Source organism: Dromaius novaehollandiae, chromosome 7 (genome assembly GCF_036370855.1).
Source record: "Dromaius novaehollandiae isolate bDroNov1 chromosome 7, bDroNov1.hap1, whole genome shotgun sequence".
Classification (NCBI taxonomy): domain Eukaryota; kingdom Metazoa; phylum Chordata; class Aves; order Casuariiformes; family Dromaiidae; genus Dromaius; species Dromaius novaehollandiae.
In genome coordinates, this window is record NC_088104.1 from 36,937,107 (window position 1) to 36,958,985 (window position 21,879).

The 21,879-nt window shown below is 36.9% G+C and overlaps 1 protein-coding gene and 1 long non-coding RNA gene across 4 annotated transcripts in view; one reads left to right on the plus strand and one right to left on the minus strand.

The window, feature by feature from the left end:
* TRAK2 (trafficking kinesin protein 2) overlaps positions 1-21,879 on the minus strand; it is a 35,300-nt gene that overhangs the window by 10,867 nt on the left and 2,554 nt on the right. For 2 of the 3 annotated variants that reach the window (XM_026107561.2, XM_026107478.2), the window contains exons 2-9: positions 12,657-12,981; positions 11,458-11,652; positions 7,557-7,610; positions 6,663-6,739; positions 5,851-5,967; positions 4,463-4,672; positions 2,271-2,349; positions 166-296 (exon numbers count right to left, since the gene is read on the minus strand). In XM_026107561.2, coding sequence (XP_025963346.1) covers positions 166-296; positions 2,271-2,349; positions 4,463-4,672; positions 5,851-5,967; positions 6,663-6,739; positions 7,557-7,610; positions 11,458-11,652; positions 12,657-12,693 — 900 coding nt within the window. In that variant the 5' untranslated portion in view covers positions 12,694-12,981. The remainder of the gene's footprint in view (positions 1-165; positions 297-2,270; positions 2,350-4,462; positions 4,673-5,850; positions 5,968-6,662; positions 6,740-7,556; positions 7,611-11,457; positions 11,653-12,656; positions 12,982-21,879) is intronic. The other variant, XM_026107633.2, reaches the window with a different exon arrangement.
* On the plus strand, positions 296-11,767 carry LOC135328881 (uncharacterized). The gene is made up of 3 exons (XR_010390035.1): positions 296-510; positions 5,026-5,110; positions 11,421-11,767. It is a non-coding gene; the product is annotated as an uncharacterized LOC135328881 (long non-coding RNA).

Sequence of the window (21,879 nt, forward strand, 5' to 3'; positions counted from 1 at the left end):
GCTAATTATTTTCTCAACTGATTCCCCTGAGAGAGTTGATCCTCTCCATACTCTCCTGAAACAGCCACTCTCTTGTGGTGTAGTCCTCTGGCTTGCAAGTCTATTCTCCACTGCTGGAAGCATGCACACACACACGCACACATACACACTTCACCACTCCCTTACTTCTTTGAGTTTATGCTGAAGATCAACAATCTGAGACAAAAGGGATGAGATCTCTTCCTGGTAGCGAACCAGCTCCTCACTCTTCTCTGACAGCTCCTCTGTTATTCTGGAAATTTGAGCATTTGATTGCCCTACAAAACATAAAAAGAACTTATGCAGTAGAGAGCTTTTTCCAACACACGATGGAAAAAACAGGGGATCTGTGAAAGTCAACAATCTGCAAAATGACCAGTACTCTTAGGAAATAATTCACATTTCATGAAAACAGGAGCCCTGGAACATCTGCACAGTACAAGATAAAGAAAAGGGGTGGGAAGCAGAAGAAAGGAAGAGACAACTTTAAAGGTAAGTGTAACATATTAAAAGGTAAGCTAGAATCCAAAGGAAAATACACCAAAAAATACTGTAAATACAGTGACATACTTGTCACTGATATGTGAGAAGACAGAAGTTCCACAAAATAACCATAGCAGAATACGAGGAAGGCTGCTATAAATGATTTCAAATGACAAACTGGCTCATGACCTAGGCCAGTTTTATTAGAATATGCTAAAGTAGTCAGATGGAGTTGATCTTGTTATTAACTACCATTGTCTGTATGCAAAGAGATTTTATCAGACCTTGCCAAGCATAACATATGGCTATTTAGCTCTTGATTCTGGTCACCATCTATTCCCCAGAGACCCAATGCATATAATTTCCTGTTTCTTCTTCTTTTTTTTTTCCTTTGAGTGAGCAAGTTCACCAAGTAAGATGACAAAGCACCTCAAAAAAAAAAAGAAATATTTTTACACAATGACAGTTAAGAAACTGTTTACTTGCCCCGGAAGCATAGCAAAGTCACAATAATGCCTGGTCAATCTTGCATAAAGAATAGACTACAAATTTACCAACACAACCTTTAAGCAACACAGTGTCTACCTTATTTATTTTTAGAAAGAGAAGATTTTCCATCAGTCATAACAGATTTTGAGTTAGAAAAAGGATCCTCTCTGATGGTGATAAGTATTTATTTTATTTTTAGAAATACAATAAATCTGCTAGATACAGGTTTGATAGTGGTCACAGCTTTACTGTAGGCCAGAGCCTGCACCACGGGCCTGCTGTCATGTAACCTCACAGTCAGATACCAGATGCCTTTTCCTGAAGGCAAACATTATTAAAACTAGAAATCCTTTGGGAGAAGATTCTTTCTGCAAGTCTAAAGTGTCTAATGTGCTTATATGTGCTGTATGATTAGACAAAACAGGAGTTAATGAACTTCTCATTCTAGGAAAATAGGAGAAGTTACATGAAACAACTTTATTTGCCAAGGATTTACATTTTTCAGAGGAAAGAGTAATTCACAGCTAGGTGCTAATTCATGGTGTTTTATGGTTATCTGGAATAAAAAAAAGAACAAGTAGCAACTCAGTCTTCTTTATGGTAGTTGTATACAATAAAGCAATCTTAGAAGATAAGCTTAAGGTTATTTATATGCTACAAAGGAGGTGGCACGTATCAAATAACTATAGATAAAATATTGTACCACCAGGTTACACAACCACCACAGAAAACAAGGATTGTTCCTTAGTATTTCAGAATGCTTTTGTGATTTGTATACAAATAGCTGCAGTTCTTTGCAAATAAGGATCACTGTTCTGGACAGAACACTTACCAATGTAAATGCTTTTGCGTATAATTTATAATTTAAAAATATACCTATATGTTCAGAGAGAAACAGTAATTTAGAGTGAGTATTTAAGAGTCTATGCAGTGATACATTTCAATGTCAAATGTGCTGAATACTCTTTACCAGAAGCATATTTTGTTGATTTTCCACTTTCTTTAGATTTCAGTTTAGGAGGTTTCATGAACATGAGGTTCAACGTTCATTTTCTCTCTTGCCCACTCTCTAGAAACAGTACAGGTATCAGAAGTTGAGTGCCAGAGTGAAACTTTGTGAAATACAGAAACAGCTCTGCACTTGGGTAAAGAACAAGACTCAACTCATTTACAGAAATTACTGAAGCTCATTTTTGAATTCAGGGATAACTAAGAGAACTTGCAGGCACTGGATGCTCAAATACATTTTTGCCATTACAAGATACAACCTGGATACTCACGTAGCTCTTTGACACAGTCATTAACGAGCTGCTGTTCCTTTTCTTCATATGTAATGGTTTCTGTCTTCAGATGGCAAGCCTTCAAGAAAATTATAGGTTTTCCAACTTACATTTATATTTGCATCTATACGTATGTTAACATTATAAAGTTTTTATTTCTGAAATTGTTGCAACTGAAGTGTCTCCACTCTCTCTATTTTTGCAATTTCTGTGCATCTGGCCATACTTCCTGTCCATTTTTTCCCATCACAACCTGTTTCCCTGAGTTGCGTAGGTCTTTTGAATGAAAGATGCCCACATGGATGCCCACATGCACAAAACCTGATCTCTCTCCTGTCTCTAATAAAAAAAAATTGTTGCAAAATATGTAATTGGGTAAGGAAATGTAAACCAGAAACAACTGAATTTGCTTCAGAACTTCTTAAGGCAAAGAAATCTTGAAAAGTAAACAATGCTAGCCAAATCCATCATGGCAGTGAAAAGCTCTCAACAGAACAGCATTTCACATCTTCCCCTGACTAGTCCATTTAGCCTGTAAGTTTTCTGGGCCAGAGACCGAGTCTCACCACAAGTTTAAGCAACATCAAGCATACTAGATTTCCACCTTCATTTGGATTGTCCGTGTGATTCCAACCTTTGCACGCAATAGTCTTTGTATTCAGGACTGTTTGCCAATAAGTGACTCAGAAAACTTGGTGACTGGGTTTAAATATTATTCAAGTGAATAGAAGTATAGATACACAAGTGCAGATAAACATACTTCTTCACATAACACTGTCATAAATATAAACAGTTCAAGGCTGTTCTTAAGAAAACAAAGGCAAGCAAATACTGGCTTAGTATGCTTGAGGCTATTTCAAGTCAAGGAAGGCGATGATATACCACAGAATGATAGCGACCTCTTTTTAACTCCAATTCTACCTACTAAGGTGGACTGAATTCATTCCTGGTGTGTAAGTTTCATAATCATATGCAGGGTTGACAGCATAAAAGCAGTCTGACGCTCCTTCATTCTTGTGTCACAGCCCTATCAAAATATCCATTTGATCTTTAGAGTTTTAGGGAAGATGTGCTTCTCAGGCTGAGTATTTTGGAGACAAAAACAAAGGGGAAAAATATATTTTGTTCACATTAAAGAATTCTGGTCCCTGAATTATAAGCACTAGATAACACACAAGAAGGGTTGTAACAAATCAGAAAGAGCATCTTAACAGTTTCTGGGCAATACAAATGTTTCTTTGCAGATTTTCAATTCTCTTCTCCATGACAATTATTAAATTGAAAGTTTTTGACATTGGAAATACAGGCCTGAGAAAACAGATGGATATGGAAGAAAAAAGAAAGGAGGATACTACAGAGAACTGGAACTACAAAGAGCAAGACTTTTTCCCCTCTCCTTTCTTCCACCATCTTATGTTTCCAGTACAGACCAACATTTTGTTAACGAAAGTGTTGTAACATGCAACCTCCAGCTCGTATTGGAAAAAAGCTTACTTAAAAACATAAAACCTCTTTCTTTAAAGAAGACTCTTAACCAATTTCCTATTTTACAAATTCCATCTCCACCCCCAGAGAAGAGACAACTAGCATCTGCAGATTCCAATTCTTGTAACCTTTGCCTTTTGTTCTATGACTTTTATAGCCATTTATTTTCTCTAGGCATTTGGTCCCTAACCTTGTAAAGGCACAAAGCCTGTGTTCAAGTTTTGCACATAAGAGATACCAATTAAAATATGGAGACTAATCACATACTCAAAACTAAGTTTGTCTTTAAAGGATTTAAAGTTTATGAAGTTTTAAAAAGCTTATAGAGTCTCAATATTGAATACAGGTTGACAAAAACGTAATTGCAGTTCAATGGAATTCTAAAAATAATAAAATAAATCACAGTCAGATTTACACCACAACAAGTCACACAAACCTGAGGGCCTCAGGGGCCCAAGAAATTTTGCTGGGTGCTCACACGCGTGCCTATACTCTTTCACAGATCATAAAGGTATTGAGAAAGGAACACTAACAGACTCTGAAGATAACTAAGAGTATGGCACTATTCTGAAGGAAACAGAGGGATGGGGACAGGCGGAGGGAAAGTATTTGGGTGTGATTTATCTACAGGAATGCAATACAGTCATTTCAAGAGAAGCCCAGAAGCTGTATTTTTTAAACCATCCTGATCTATCTCATATCGATACCTTTGATCGGAGAGCAAGGTTCTCCTCTTCTAACTCCCTGAGTTTATCTTGCAAGATATCCAGCTGCAAGAGACTGTGTGATACATTGAAAGATTCATTGGAACGAAGTGGTGTGGAACAGCTGGAATCTGTTTCACTCTCCTCAGAAGCAATTGAAACAACACGAAGCAGGTCATCCTTCTTCGATAGTTCATGCTGCAGCTGGTTAACCTATGACAAAAAAAGATCACCAGCTTGTGATAAATACTTTAGCTATACAATATTATAGCAAACTACTTGTGCAGCCTCTAAATTCTGGGAACATCATAGGTCCAGTATAAACTGAGATTAAAAACAAGTCATGACCAATTTATATATAAATTTGCACAAAAGATTCAGGTTCTGTTTATTTTATTGTTAGCTCACAAAATCACAACCTTAACACTATAATGGCCACTGAACAAGGTAACACAAGAATGGACAACAAAATCTACTTTTGAAATAGTTAACTTCAAAACAATTTTCCAGCTGCTTTGACACATCTTTACATTTTAACTTGCTAACATGTTTCTTCTGCATTATAGCTTTCTGGAAAAAAGAAATCCTAGACATCTGTCCGCCAAGTCCACACATGAAATGAACTGCAGGCCAGACAACAACAAGAGAAAAGTAAGATCTCAAATTTAGCTACATTCCACTTTGTACATCCAAATATATGAATACATAAGTTTATTCTGGCTTATAGCTAATAACGAGTTACTACTTATTACCTGCATGCTGTTTTATACAAGCAACTGAATCCATTTCACTACAACCTAGAATATGGCTGTGTTATCCAGAGGTAAAAACTTGGGATACTTTATAGGTTGTCAACTTCTTTTTTTAAGCAAGAATAACCAAGAAAAGATTAGATAAGCACAGATTCCTTAAAGTAAAAGATGGAGTGAGGATCTTGAGAAGAATTCTGTTTCCATGTCTTTTTTTAAACATATTTTTAATGTAAACACCCCATTAAATCAAGCTCATTCTCTGGTTGTTTCTTCACCTGTGAAATTGTTATGTAAACATCTTGTTGGTATCTGTCAGATGCCAACTACATAGTTTATTTTGTGTGAGATTATTAGATTCAAAGGTTAAAACCAGAATATCAGACTGATGCTGAAAACAGATGCTTCCATAATACCCAACATACTTGCAACTTCTTAGTAATTACAGTAGTCAGTCTTCATAGCCAATTCTTGGACCAAGAAACAACAACAAGTAGAACAATGATTTCTAAGTGTATTTCTGTAGTTTGAGAACAGCAATAATATGCTTTGAATATATGTGAAATAATACGTTTCTGTCAATCCTTTTCTTCTGGGAAAGGGCAAGGGCAAGGGCAGGGGCAGGGGCAAGAAATCACTCACTTGGTCTAGAGTTTGTCCTAACTGTTCTTCTAGTGCTTCATTCTGTTCTGTCAGAAGATGGTTTCGCTTAAGAAGGGCTTGTCCAATTCGAGCTGCCAGTTCCAGGTCCCGATCTCTCTGTTCACAAAATGAGAAGAAATGTCTGCTTTTGATCAGACAAATTTTAAATTCAGAGTAACTTTAGATTTTCTTGGCTATTGGTCAATGTATCGTAACTTTGAGATCCCCATTCACTCTCAAATGCATTGCTTCAGCAATGCTGGTTAGAACAACGGTTAATGTTTCATCATTTGGATCCAAAACATATCCACAACTGTGTTTCTTGATATAGTTCATTCTCTTCCATAGTCATTTGCAGTAATAGGGAAGGGAAAAAAACCCAGCAACTACCTAGGGAACAGTTTAGTTTTTTGTGCTGAATACTGGAGAGGTTATATGGGTCCTTTCACATCATTCCAAGGAGCTACATAAACTTAGGTCTGCGGTCTTTGAAGCATCACCTTCTCCAGGATAGACTACTTGACTGAAACAGTGATGACAGGGTAGAAGCTAAGGAGCAATATGAAAGCAGAAGAAGAAGCAGTTCCTTTCTTATGCTTCACTACCTCCTATTAAGCATCCATAGTTTTGCTAAATTTTGTTTCTGAGATAAGTGCAGCCCACCAGGCAGCTTTTCATTATCCCAGATGTTTCACTATTTGATAAGCATCTCCTAAAGGTAACTGAACCAGAATTCCCAGTAACTGAATAAAACCTTTCTTCAAATACATGTCCTCAAATATACTAACAAAGCATTATAGAGATGAGCGTACCTCAGCTAGCAAATGTTTGACCATGTCAGCATCACTGTAGGCTTTCGTTATTTGCTCCACATTATCTGTGGCAAGAACTGAGAAGAGAAGAAAATAAAAAACTTACTTAAGTATCTTAAGTACAAGAATAAAGTTGGGAAGTGAGAGAGCTAAAACTTGGAGGATATTCTTCAAATAAACACAAATACAGCAATTAGTTGAGGAAACCAGTGGAGGCTATGAAAATGCATCTTAACTTCAGAAATATGAAACAATACCCATGTAGGAGACTGATCCAATTAGGTCTTAAACACGTACAGTTTTCAGTAAGATTAGCTAAAAGCTGAGGTGCTCACACATCCTTCAAATTTATGAAAGGGAGAAAATCTCTTAAGACCAGCTTTCTGAATACAGTGAAACTACTGAATCACCCAGCCTGCTGAGGAGAGAGAAAGAGGAGTACTGCATATCCAAACATAGCTGAAAACATTTGCAAACTTTACCCTTGGAACAAAATCCACTTTAGTGTATGTGACAGCTATAAACAGGAACTATGGAGACCCCAGAGACTGATCATGAAAACTTATTTATGGAGTGCTTGATCGTCTTAGAAACAGTTAAAAAGAAATGGGAAAATAGACTGTATGTCTGCAATTTAGATGCAGTAGTAAATCCTATCTTATTGATAGAATGACTTAAAAGTTTGAAGAGTTGGTAAAACTACTAAAAAACTGAGAACAATCAGGACTTGAAAAGAACTTGAAAAATAAGATTGAGTCAGGAAGAAATAAAGAGCATGGAGAATTTATGGCAACTCTGGGGAAAAAAAAAATCAGTGCTAAAACAAAGCACTGGCCCCTACTAGTTCTTATCTTGAGAACCAAAATATTCTAGTAAAGAAGAAACCTTTATTACCTTGTGCAAATTTGTGAGATTCAGCCAAGGAGGAGGGAGGAAGTTCGATAAGAGCTAGAATGACAGAAAATGAACAGTAGGAAAAAGAACAGAAGGGAGAAAGAATTAAAATTTAAGAACATAGATGACTGATTTGCATGCAACTGCCACCACCAAAAACTGAAGCATGTGTAAACATACACTTTGTACTACTAAAACTTTCTTAGAACTTCTAAAGAGCCATTTAAATATGATACCCTTCAGGAGTGGAATTATACATTTTATTTCTAGGAGATGGGTGTTTGTGCTGGTATATGTTCAGTAGAACTTCATCATTTTTGCTTTATGGAATCAGGATCATGAAAGCAAAGCAGGCAGCAATATAAATGTAACAAATATGCAAATACCTGCTCCAGCTGAATTTCTAAGCTAACCTGTTTTGAAATTAATTCCATCAGCACCACACTGCAAGGTGAAATTGTTATCAGATTTGGTCTAAATTTACTTCTGAGGAATTGTTTGATTGTTCTGCCACGTTTAAACCTGCTTCGTACTCTGAATAGAGATACTGGTATTGGTTCTGGGGTTTTATTTGTTCTCATTGAGGGCTGCACATTTCACTGAGACAGTGAAGCACTAACTTGAAGTGCACACCATCTTTATTTACATGTTATATAACCTGTGTATGTCCTTTACTTAGGTAACTTCCACACATAACCTTGCAGAATATAACACTAAGGCTATGGTAGCGGAAAAAAAGTTGTATTTTAGTTTGAGCAGAAACTTATGCAGTCATGAAAAACAAGAGAACAGAAAGAACAATATAGAAGAATGAGGTGTACTCAGCTGTTTCTCTAAAATAGTTTGCAACAGAAAAATAAATCAAACTAACAAATAAAACACTTTTTCACCAAGTAGGTCAGTAGGCAAAAAAAAACCGAGCACATGCTATTTGGATATTTAGAAGCTTTGAACTTACAGCAGTGCCATTTACTAATTATATTTCCAATCAGGGAAAAAACAGAAAACCTCTTCACAAAATATAAAGTACCTATCTATCTGTGGCAAGACAGGCACCTGAGAGGTCAACTTTACTGTGCTATTTTGACAATGGTTGCAAGTATGTGATGAAAACATACTCCAAACTCACTAATCTTCTGAAAATTCACTGCACATACATAAAGAAGTGTCAGCCCTTAAAAGCAGAAGATTACAGCCAGATCTCCTGTGGTAAATGTTCCCATCAGATGATTCAAAGTCTACTCAGTACTAAGTCACCTTAATGAACTGATTTATGCTATTGTCATACATGGTTACTCAGGTAGGTTTTTGATGTCTTCTTTCCTAAAAGCAAAAATGACAAAAAGCCTGTCCCCAAAATATTTGCTCTGGTAAATGAAATCCCAGAACTAACAGCTTTAAAACTGAGCTCTATACAATTTTTATTATTTTCACACAGTACAGCATCACAATCCTATTCAGTTTGTTTTAATTCTCTCTCATGAACACATGCATGTGCAATCTCTCCTCACTCACCTTGCGAAGTGAAGGCTGCAAGCAACTCTTCATTTTGGTTAATGTTCTTATTATCCACTGCCATGTCTTTTAATTCACTTCTATAAAGGGGTTCTAATGAGGGAGGTTTTGTAACTCAGGGTTCTTTAACTATGCTACCACAGTTGAAGCATAACATATTCTTCCACCTCACTGAAAACATTGCCAGTGAGACTCAATTGTTCATTGGACAAACCTTCTAAGAGGCAGTAGCAGCCATAAAAAGAGGAGGAGCTCAAGTGCAATAAACTGGGTTTTTCCTTAGATGCTGTACAAGCTACACATTGACTCACATCATGGGCCTGGCAAGTTATAACAGTTTTTCCATAGATATACACACACACACCCTCATCAGAAACAAACTCAGAGATAACCCAACTTATGCTTCAACAGTACGATTTTAATAATTTGTCATATTTATTCCCAATTACAATCATTAGTAAGAGAGATACAAACTTCATCTAACAAGATGTAGTAGTATTTATAGATTATAACTACATCCTGATTCGTAGTCGTATTTGTCTTCCTACAAATTACTAGGCTCAAAAGAGCTAATACAAAGACTACTACAGTCAAACTCTTTGTCTATAAAATTTCTAGGAGAAATGTAAACCTTATTTATCCTGAATTTATGTGACTCAGCAGTTACAAGAGTGTTCTTAAATGGTGGGACTAGCTGTCTGTTATACTACCAGTGATCTTGTACATCAGCATGAAGCATTTCACATCCCATTTGCATGGTTAAATTTTAATCTCACATAGAGAAGCACCTATACTATCATAAAATGCAAAGTTCTAAGATCGACTCCTTCTTAAGATTCTCTTTTGGATGGAATTCTCACAGTCATTGTAAGAGGGCATTTTTGAGCATGTCAAGAAAACATCTACAGCAACTGTTCAAAAATCTCTCAAAAGCAGTTTATGATTTTAACAGGACATTTCTTCCTACAGTTAAAAAGTATTTCTCACTGGGCGAAAGAGGAAGGCACCACCTTCTGCAGTCCCTGGACAACTGAATAATAAATAAGACTTCGTCTTTTAAACCCCTGCCTCTCTCACCACAGTTTGGAAATGCAGGATCACACTGCCAGAAGGGCCTTCTCTTAGAGAGCTCTGTTCTTAATCACACTGGAAAGAGCCCCAGCAGAGCTGCATTTTATGTAGACTTGCTTCCAGCACTGACAGACTCTGATCCCACTTCTTTAAAATTAAACTTAGAGGCAAGTACACACCCCAATGACTACACAATTGCTTCAAAGGAACTATAAAAGTGTTCACTCAATTCAAAAACGTTTATGCTTGCAATATTATTATCAGAAAGAGACAGAGCAATAAACATTGATTAAGTGGCTTTTTAAATGCTTCCTATAATTAAAGAGAATTCCAAGGCTGCAAGTTCAACAGAGAATAAAGATCTCCTTAAATTATCAGACATTGCATGCTTAGAAGGTAATATTTTGTTTACTCTTTTGCTATATTCCCTGGGTAGAGCACCAGCAAAAACCCCTCTTTCAGTTGTGGAACATACAAGGAAAAGGTAGTCACTACAGAGAAACAATAAGTTGTATCTAAACACCAAGTTCACTCTCCCAAGTGTTTCTTCCCAATATATGGAGGAAAACAGGACTCTCCCATTTCTCTGAAAGCATTACAAAATGTTCTCCTCTTTTCACAGGGAAATATTTGAAAGTACAAGCAAATAAGTGTTCGGATCTTCGTTAGCCTTCTATAACATTTGATTTTTAATATAGTCAAGGGAGAAGTTTTCTTCATATTGTCTGAAGCTGGCATTTTCTTTCTAAAGACCAGCTATCTTTGTTTAGTTTGTTTTAAGAACTGCTGTAATCATAACTAACTGATAGCCATAAGTTACTTTTTATTTTTAAAACTGGAAGGCAGTGATCAACATTGACGTAGTACCAAGCTACTTGGCAGTCACGAAATTTCTATCTTCAGAAGAAACCACTAACAGCATTTCAAAAGAAACACTGACACAAAACAAATAGCAAACATCTACAAAAGAACCACAGCATCATTAATGTTCCTGAAAACAGAGCTGCTGCATACTCTGTACCTTCCACGTCTCATCCAATCTAGTACAATTATAGGTTCCTGCCTCTTTTTCCCTAACAGAGGTTTCCATTCTTACCTCTGTGTCAAATCAATTGATCATGCAGCCATGGGACATGCCAGGTCAGCTCTCAGAACTGCAGAGCTGAACTACAAGCACTTCCCCTGAACTCAGCTTATTGTTCCTCCTGTGCGGAATTTTGTAGATTTGAATGTTACATTTTAATATTAATCAGTTTATATTTACTTTTTTCTCTTCAGTAAGTGCAAAAAGTTCCCTAGGCCCAGAGATACTCACTCATGTAACGGAAGGTCTCCTCGTCATGAATCGGAGAAGTTGTTGCAGGAAGATGACCATGGCATGTAGGGGACTGGATCCAGTCTTGATTCTCATACAGGTACAGAGAGTCCACTCGTAATTTGTACTCTGGCAACTGTTCTTCTAGCATGCTCACCAGCTCTACCTCAGGAAGATCTTCACTGGAGCAGACATCTAAAAGCAAGCAAATGCCATGTAACCAAAACTAAGTACACTACTATTATATATGCTACATACATGCCACAGTAGTATAAATTCTATATGCTAATAAATATTTTATAAACCTTCAGTAGATTTTTTTGCACTGGACAAATTATCAGGATATTTACTGAATCAATACTTGATTGATACTGTAATATTTGCAAGTTCTTCATCCTCAGCTGATTCCATAACTTCCTGGAAGGGTAGTCTAGCCTCAGACTAATTATGACATATTTAATAAGTTTCAATTTCTATCTTTTCCTACTTATTCTCAAAACTAAAAAACACACCTACATTTTACCAGCTATGGATTTTGTAAGGTTCCACTGGCTTTAGCATGATAATAGTTCCCTTTTCTGAAGGAAAACCTTTTTTTCCTTGTTCTTCTGTTTTTCCTTTTGTTTGGTATCAAACACAGGTTCAAAAAACTAATCTTAAAGTAGCTACAAAAAAAAAAAAAATCAACTGAATACTGCCTTGAAATTAGGCAGCTCAAATATAAATTCCATTATCATCCATACCAAATCACACTTTATGTGAACATGGTACCCAAAGTAGTGAAAAGGAAGTTTAGCTCTTCCTATTTTCCCTAATCTCTTCATGATTACTTGGGGGGGGGGCGAGAGGGGAAAAAAAAAAAAAGAAAAAAGTCAGATACAAGATGCTAAAATACTCTGGAGAAACCTATCAAGGGTATACAATGATTATCTAACATTGCCACTGAAGATGAACATTATCTTCAATATCTTTCAATGGAAAAATATCAATGTTAACAATCAATAGTGAATATTTTACAAACAACATTTCACAATGGAAACGGATTTAACACGCTAGTAAGACAATACACTATTTTTGTTCATGCACGTTATCAGATAAGCAATATAAAGAATATGAAATGGAAACCTGTCTTCAGGTAGCTGTTCTAAAAAATGTTAGATTTATTCAGGACTTATAATGGAATTATTTTTCCAACTTGCCAGAGATGCTCTCCAAGCCTCCGTGATCGAAATTCATGAGTTCCTTCTTCACAATTCACTTCTTTGGAAATAGCATTCCGTGGTCAGACTGTGCACTGTCCGTTTTTTGCTTTGGTAGAAAGATGGCTTTGGTTTAGACTCAGTGAGAGCCATCAAGCTACCTAGACACTAACTAATCAGATGTCAGCTCACTCCCATGGACTGCTGCATACTCCAGATCTATTGCCATCTTTGGACACGCTTATTTCGTCTGAGGTATTGATCAGTAGAAATATCTATTGAATATTTCACATAAGCTTCATGAGCTTCTCAGCTCAGCCATCACCTAGAAATAAAACAAACAGAATGGCAGAGTTTCACAGATGCCACCGTCTTTCAAGCCAGACAGGTCAGTTAATGGGACCGCATCTCTTTCAATCTACTGAATTTCCTCCCTGTACTGTCATATTTAACTCAAAAAAAAATTTAGACAAACATTTTAATCCTCAGTTAACACACTACATGTAGAATGTAGCATTAAAAATATGTCTTTTCCCCACAGATGTAACAAATCTCAGCTTTACCATGAACTTGGTCAATTACTATTTGTCTGTACCATTACTCCTTGTCTATATAATATTTAGTCTATGACAGCTTCATTCTCTGACACGGGGCATTTACATTTTACTGTAGGGGATAGCAGCTCCAACTAAACAGAAATTTTCTTCAGGCTAGTAAAGTTATTTAAAACGATGGGTTCTAAAGGCAGGATTTCAAAACTGATGTAATTAGCATTGCAATTATTATCAAGAAATTTTATTGGACTGTTTTCTTTAATCTCTTTCCCTTTAAAAGTCTGTTAATAAAGAACTGGATCTAACAGAAAAATTATTTTGTGGATGATCACAGGATTTGTGGTTCCTCTTCAGCAGAGCCTCATTAAAAACAATTTAACAGTTTAAAACATAAATGAAGCTATAAGGTATAATTGAGATTATTTATCAGAACTGTTTAAGAAAGTGAAAATTGTGCTGTTCTCTTGCCAAGACTAATTGATCATCCTTCACATAATATACAAAAGTAGTCCTAAATAATAGAAAAACCCCAAGTGCAAGAAAACAAAGACTCATTTTCACTCCTCCTACATTCAGTAAACACAAAGTTCTCTTGAAATCTCAGAATAGTTCCAAATTTGCTCTTAACAGTTTCCCCAGGGTCTCCCACCACCAAGCACAGCAATCATAAGTCTGTCTTGCTGTCATAGTAACTTCTCATCTGACGAGATCAGAGTGGACAGTGCAAGAACCTTTTAAAGAAAGCCTAGAGCTCGCTAGTTCATCTACTTGTAGGCTTTGGCAGGAGATCAAAAGAGAACTTTCCTCCATTCAGGCCAGCTCAGGCTTGCCAGCAGCATCTTCTTGCTTTGTCATTTCTTTCTTTATATATGTATTCTATTAACTAGTTTTAATTGTTAACTGTATTAGACTAAAAATGTTAAGACTGAGATTTCAGAAACATTTATTATTTGAATACATAGCTTTTTCTAACACTAAAGTTTATGATTTTTAAAGAGACTGGTATTTAAATGGATTGCTGAAAAACACTAAATACATAGACACACAGGCAAAATCTAAAACCACTCAACATTTCAGAAGAACAGACTTCATGGCCTCTGTCCAGCATTTTTTGCACCTCAGTCTAGGACTTCACAATCTTGATACAGTCAGTTTTAGATCCTCAGTGTTTTCATAAATGTATTTTACCAAAAAATACAAAGTGGTCTCCTTAGCGTGGACTATAATATTACACTGTCATGATAATTTTGTTTGACTGTTCATCTTATTTCAGACTAAGCCTTTGATCTTTAAATGCAGTAAAAAGATGCATTAAACTTAAAAACCAGTATTCTTTAAGTGCTTACTTTCTTCAACTGTTTTACAGGATTTGGTATATTGTTTTTTTGGTTGTGGATTTTTACATGGGACCTTGATCCTTAGTGATATAAGACTGCTTATTCAATTTTTATATTGAGATTTTCTCCTGCATTCTGTATTTCTGTCAATATCTCAGAAAACACCCTCTGTCTCTGTCAGCAGCACTTCTCAATATAAAGGACACTCTGGTTACCTCAAGTGAAGTATTATCAAATGTATTTGACTTGAACAGAGGGACAAAACATCTAGCCACTGACTTTTTCCCTGTACCACAAAAAAAAAAAAAAAAAAAAAAAGAGACGTTAATACAGAACCATGCACACAAGCTCAAAAAGCTTGATAGGTTTCATATCACCAGTTAGCCTGAAACAACTAAATATATATGGATTACATAATACATACTTCACTTAGGCCTTAAATTACAGTCATAGTTTTAACCCAGGGCTTATAACAATCCCTCCCAAGTGGCTTCAATTACATAAATGGAAGTTTTCCCAAATCCATAGGATTGGTTCACATCTGTGCAAGCAGCATGGTTGCTCCAAGAGCAGACAGAATCACACAATGGCTGAGGTTGGAAGGGACCTCTGGAAACCGTCTAGTCCAAACCTCTGCTTCAAAGCAGGGTCAGCTACAACAGGTTGCTCAGAGCTGTGTCCAGTTGGGTTTTGAAAAATCTCAAAAGCATGGAGGCTCTACAACCTCTCTGGGCAACATGTTCCAGTGTTCAACCACTTTCACAGTAAAAGAAGTTACATTTAAACAACATTTCTTATATTTCAATTTGTGCTCATTACCTCTTGTCCTGTCATCAGTCATGACGGAGAAGAGTCTGGCTCCATCTTCTTTATACCCACCCATCAGACATTTATACACATGGATAAAATCCCCCTGAACCTTCTCTTCTCCAGGCTAAACAACCCCAGTTCTCTTAGTCTCTCCTCATATGTTATATGCTCCAACCCCTCGATCACCTCCAGTATGTCCATGTCCCTCTCATACGGAGGAGCCCAGCACTGGACGCAGCACTGCAGATATATCCCACCAATGCTGAGCAGACAGGAAGGATCACCTCCCTTAAGCTGCTGGCAAGGCTCTGCCTCATACAGCACAGGAGGCTGTTGGCCTTCTTTAATGCAAGGGTGCATTGCTGGCCCATGTTCAACTTGGTGTCCACCTGGACCATCAGGGCCTTTACTGCAAAGGTGCTCTCCAGCCAGTCAATGGGGTTGTTTTTCCTCCAGGGCAGGACTTTGCATTTCCCTTTGCTGAACTTCATGAAGTTCTTGTCGGCCCATTTCTCTAGCTCCCTCTTAAAGCCAACACAACTATGGTTATGTTATCAAACACTCTCCCTAGTTTTACACCAACTTCAACCTTGCTAAGGGTGCACTCTGTCCCACCATCCAGGTCATTAATGAGATGTTAAACAGTACTGGACCCAGTATTGAACCCTGGGGCACACCACTAGTGAGGCCTCTGGCTGGACTTTGTGCTGCTGATCACAGCTCTTTAAGCTCGGTAATTCAGCCAGTTTTCAATCAACCCCCTGGCCATTTATCTAGCCTGTACTTTACTGGTTTGTCTATAAGTGTGTTATGGGTAACAGTGCTGAAAGACTCAGTAAAGACAAGATAAACAACATCTTCTGCTCTCCCCTCATCCACTGAAACAGTCATCTCATCATAGAAGACTAAAAGGCTTGCAAAGCATAATCTTTCTCTTCATAAATCTGTGCTGACTACTTCCAGTCACCTTCTTGTCCTTTACATGTTTAGAAATGGTTTCAAGGATTATTTGCTCCATCATCCTTCCCAGGGATCAAGTTGAGGCTGACTGGCCTGCAGTTCCCCAAATCCTCTTTCTTGCCCTTCTTGAAGACAGGAGTGACATTTGCCTTTTTTCAGTCCTTGGGAACATCCCCCAGCCATCATGATCTTTCAAAGATTATCAAGAGTGGCCTTGCAAATGACATTGGCCAGCTCCCTCGGCACTCATGAGTGCATCCCATCAGATCGCACGGACTTGTGTATGTCCATTTTAAGTGTTCCTTAACCTTCTCCTCCTCCACCGAGGGTAAGCCTTCATTGCTGCAGACTTTCCTGCAGGTCTCAGGGACCTAGAATTGCTGAAGGCAAGACATACCAGTGAAGATCAAGGCAAAAAAGGCATTAAGTACCTTTTCCACATCCTTTGGCACCAGGTCCCCTGTCTCATTCAGCAGCAGGCCCACATTTTCCCAAGTCTAACTCTTGCTGTTGATGTACCTGTCAAAGCCCTTATTGTTGCCCTTCACACCCCTCACCAGATTCAATTCCAGATGGGCTTTGGCTTTCTTAACCCTATCCCTGCAGGTGTGGACAGTGTCTCTGTATTCCTCCCGGGTCATCTGTCCCTGCTTCCTCCTCTTGTATGCTTCCTTTTTATGTTTAATTTTGTTGTGAGCTCCTTGTTCACACATGCAGGCCTCCTGCCACTCCCGCTTGACTTCCTGCTCATCAGGATGGACCATTCTTGAGCTCGGAGGAGATGAATCATGAAAATCAACCAGCTCTCCTGGACCCTTCTTCTCTCCCGGGCTCTATCTCATAGGATTCCTTTAGGCAGATCCCTGAATAGGCCAAAGTCTGCTCTACTGCAGTCAAGTGTTGTGATCCTGCTATTTGCATTGGTCATTCCATTCAAGATCCTGAACTCTACCATCCCATGGTGGCTGCAGCCGAGGCTGCCCCTGACCTTCGCATTGCCAACCAGCTCTTCCTTGTCTGTAAGAATGAAATCCAGCAGAGCACCTCCCTTCATCGACATTTTCTTGGACAGGAGAAATTCTAGCCCAATCATTAATCATTGCAAAAAACTTGCAGGATTCAGGATTAATTAACAAACTATTTGAACAGTTTGATTTTTTTCCTTGTAGTTACTAGACCTTCTGTGGGCAATTTTCAGTAAGCATGCTTTCAACTTTTTGACCATCGTTTTAAATATAAACCATCACTAGGATCCAAATGAGCTCTTTTTCAAGAAGCACTAATAATTTCACTTCGGTGACATTTTCATCATGCTAAAATAGTGACATATAAAAGATTAGTTATTCTAGTTTGTCAGGTCTTTTTCATTCTTATTCTGTCAGAAGAACTGGGGAAGAAACAATATAAGCTTGTTGAAATGTGCACTTCTTTGCTAAATTGTCATTGGTGTTCTAAGAAGAAACCACTCAAGACAGCCATCCAGGTTCATAAAAAGTGCTTCAGGTCCCCACATTCTTCAATCTTTATTTCTGAGTTAAACAAGTGCTTAAAAAGTAAAAGCCTCAGAGCTGTTCTTACTGTGTTTATGATGTAAGCCAGGTTTGATACAAGAAAAACTTCCTCACAAGACACGGTATTTTTCTTCTCTCTGTTTTCCATCAGACATTCCAAAGTTTTATCTCCTACCAGGCAAGTCCTTTTGAGGGACTTTAATATGATATTAAAAATAAATAAAAGAAAAAAAAGACGCAAGTATGTAATAAACAGTTAAGTAGGTAACAAATAATAGTAACAGGAAGAAGCTTGCAAATGGCCTTATTAAATAAACGTGCATAAAATGCAAAAATTACAGCTTCCTTTGGTTATTCAAGTTTTGATTCAGAGACTGTTCCACTGTTGTATGAACTACGGTTACGATCTCTATCCTTGGTCATAGTCAAATGCTGCCAGTTAAACAAACTGAAATCACTTTAAAGGAGAAAAGATTAGACAGTTACAAGACAACTCAGTATCACAGCACTCATGACTACAGCTAGAGCCTGAAGCTAGTAACAGATCTGTTCACAAGGGTAATCCTGCTTTAGAGAAGGGATATGCCAGCAGCTGCATGCCTGTTTTCCCCCTACATTAATCACACAGAACACATGTAATGTATACAGTGCAGTTACACAAAGTATTAAAAGCATCACAAACAGCTGGATGGCATCCCAGAAAATAATCACCTCAGGACAGATGAAAACATTTCTATTTCTAAGCAAAACTCTTCATGTAGTACAAGAATTATAATTCTCCAATAAACAACTTAATCCTACATTCCTTTTTCATGGAAATCTCATGAAAGCCTAGTGTACACTTAACAGGTAAAGCTGTGGTCTGTAGATCTGATAAAGTAAATGCATTGGGCTGTGCCACTTACAGGTAATAGCTATGCCATATGAGTGGCAAAGCAGTGAGCTTTTGAGAAAAACTTTTGGAGCTAAGGACTTGCATTACCATTCGTTATTAAGAACTTCAGCCTGTAAACTTGAATAAGTGCTCTCTGGACTAAAAGATCACATTTCTTAATTTATAAGTATTCTCTACAAGTCAGCTCTGATAAGTATCCCAGAGACATGCAATTTGTAACTAACAAGTGACTTTTCTTGTTCCTTTGTTTTCTCACAAAACTCAAATTCTTGTCCGATTTTACAGATGCTATCCAATGCAAGGCAGAATTTTTTCTCAGTCTGGCACTTCTCCCTGCCTTGCTAGAGACCTGGAAAAGTCCCAGGAATTTATTTATAAATTTTGCTACAAGTTTTATTAAATTTAAGAGAACTTCCTTGACTAAATTTATTGCATGCATACAAAAGTTATAGCAGATTTACAATTACACAGTCATTCTCAGAAGAGGTCTAAAATTAAAGATCAGGATGTCCTATCCACTAATACAGTATACGTATATTTTCAAAAATCTTTCAGTGGGAGCTTTCTCAACAGACTCATCAACAGCAACTTTCTCACAGGGTAAGTGGAAAGGTTTTAAAACAGTTGATTGAAAGGTAAGAAACAGGAAAAAAAAAGTAAGTGCTTTCATAGCAGAGAGACGTTTTCAGTAAGGTTTCTTCATAACTGATCTTGTACAACATATCCGTAAGTCACGTGGAAAAGGAATGAAAAACAAGGTTTAAGAGTTTATAGATGATGCAAAATTTCTCACGATAATCAAACAAAAAGCTAACTGCAAAGAATTGAAGGACCATTTTAATATTTTTGTGACCAGATAAGAAAACAAATGAAGAAATATATCTTTGGGAAAAATATTTAGGCCAAGTTAGTTCAAAGCAATCAAGAAACCACAGCCTAAGTTACTGTTGGAAAAGAAAGCAAAGGGAAGAATCAACCTATGCTTATGCCATTTCTTAGACTCTTCCACAAGCATTTCTTCTTACTCATTGTCACTTCAGGGAAATGGAGCTTTGCCCTTACCCAGTATATTTGATTTCTGAATTTGCACACCTGTCAGCGCTATGCAAACCAAGTTGACTTCAGGGGAAGTGCAACATTTGTAATCAGATGAACACTCAAGCTTTTAATCATTTTAACTACCTTAAATAAATATATCCATAAAACTTGAAACAGAGTTTACCTGAGAATTATAGCATATCATTATTTCTGCGTTTAAGTGACATGTAACAAATGACAGAAATCACTGAGACAGTGAAAATGGCTTATCTATTATCTGTGCTTAGATTACTTTTCCAAAATTCAGCAACCAACAGCATAATTCTTAAAGTTGAAAATTCCTGTTCTACTTGAAGAAATATAGAATTCTTGAATACTTATACTAAATACCAGTATTTCACTAAAACAATGTAAGAATAACGACACTCCATATTCAGTAAGAACAGAAGCAACTGATGCTTTTACACAAAGGTTTGATTAACTTTATTTTGAAATCCATAAAGTAAAACAAACTAAAGTGGAAAAACAATTGGGTCATTTCCATCTCCAATTTCTGCTGTATATAGTTAATATCCATATACACAAGACAGCTCAAATATGAGTGCAAGTGTTTTTTGTGAAATAAAACAGAATTAGCAATCCATGTGCCACAAGCATGATGTAGGTACATGTTGATGAAAAATTAACAGAATTCATAGTTGCATACATCTGAAAATAAGCAAACTAGAAGTCATTTGAAAGCATACAGTCTTATTGTAGCATTTTCTCAGTATTTCCTATAGGCACACACTCATATTTGCATGTATTTATATTGTGTATTTATAACTACTCTGCCCCGTGTTTCAAAGATTTAAGTGTCATGGGAGAAATTTGAGATAATAGAACAATATATTTCACAAAACCTATTTCCTAGAAAGTATTTCCACTTTATAACTACATGACACTAGCTGATATTATTTCAAAGTCACTATTTAATTTTATGTAATTAGTTTAATCACCTGACAAAATATTTCCTCTGTAATTTTTTTTTAACCAAAAACTCAGTAGTCTATACAGCAACCAAATAATGTCAATTAAAAAAAAAAACATGGTAAGTGCTATAGTTATTTTACAGAACTATAGAAATTTACTATTATGTGAAAGGGCACTTTTAGTTTCTGTAGATCCACACAGCCAGGATGGTTTTAATTTCATGATAAGAAGGTAGTCACTGTCAAGTGAGACAAAATTCAGCTGCGCAGGACTTTCTGCGCAAAAACTCTTGAGACTTTTCTCTTTATTTCTAATTTATTAAAACTCAAATATCATTTCCTTTCAGATTTGATTTAATACCTCTTCTAAATAGTTGAAAGCAGAACTACTATTTGTTGCGAGTCAACGGCAGTTTAGTCAGAGGGGGAAAAAATAATAATAAAAAAACCCCTCGATCATTTAGATCAAAGCTCTCTAGAGCACCAGGCCAATATCAAGCTATTGCACTGAAAGGGCAACCTCATTAGCAGAGTCCTTGAGAAGTTTGCTAGGTATCAGCTTTTATGGTGTTTGCACATTTCCAATGTTTCTCACAGCTTTATTCCACTGTGCCACGGGGCAGCATTTCTGGAAATTAGACTAGATAACACACTATGCAGTACCACCCTAAAGGTGACTCCATGTCCCATTTACTCTGCAGCATTGCAACTATAAAACTATTCCCTAAGTGCAGCTTCCTTCTGCGAGTTACAACTATAATTAAATACATCTAAATAAAACCCACAGAATTTACAACATGGCTTTAAAATGCATGATCCTGCTATACACAGATCATTCAGGAATTCAAATGAAGCTGTTACATCATGCGAAAAAGACATATCCAAAGCAAAAACCATAGACTTTCTCTGGTATTATTTTACTCCTAATTTAGAATCGATAGTCTTTCTGGAAGCACATGACACAAAAAACATATGTATATAAAAATTAAACACCTTTTGGAAAAAGCAGACAGTGAATATGGAAAATTGTCATGTAATTTAGGTCCACTACTTGTACCATCAAATGAAAAGGATTAAAATATTAAATTTTGAACATGCTTGCTTGTATTGAAACACTGAATTTAAACTAGCTCCATCTGACACTCAG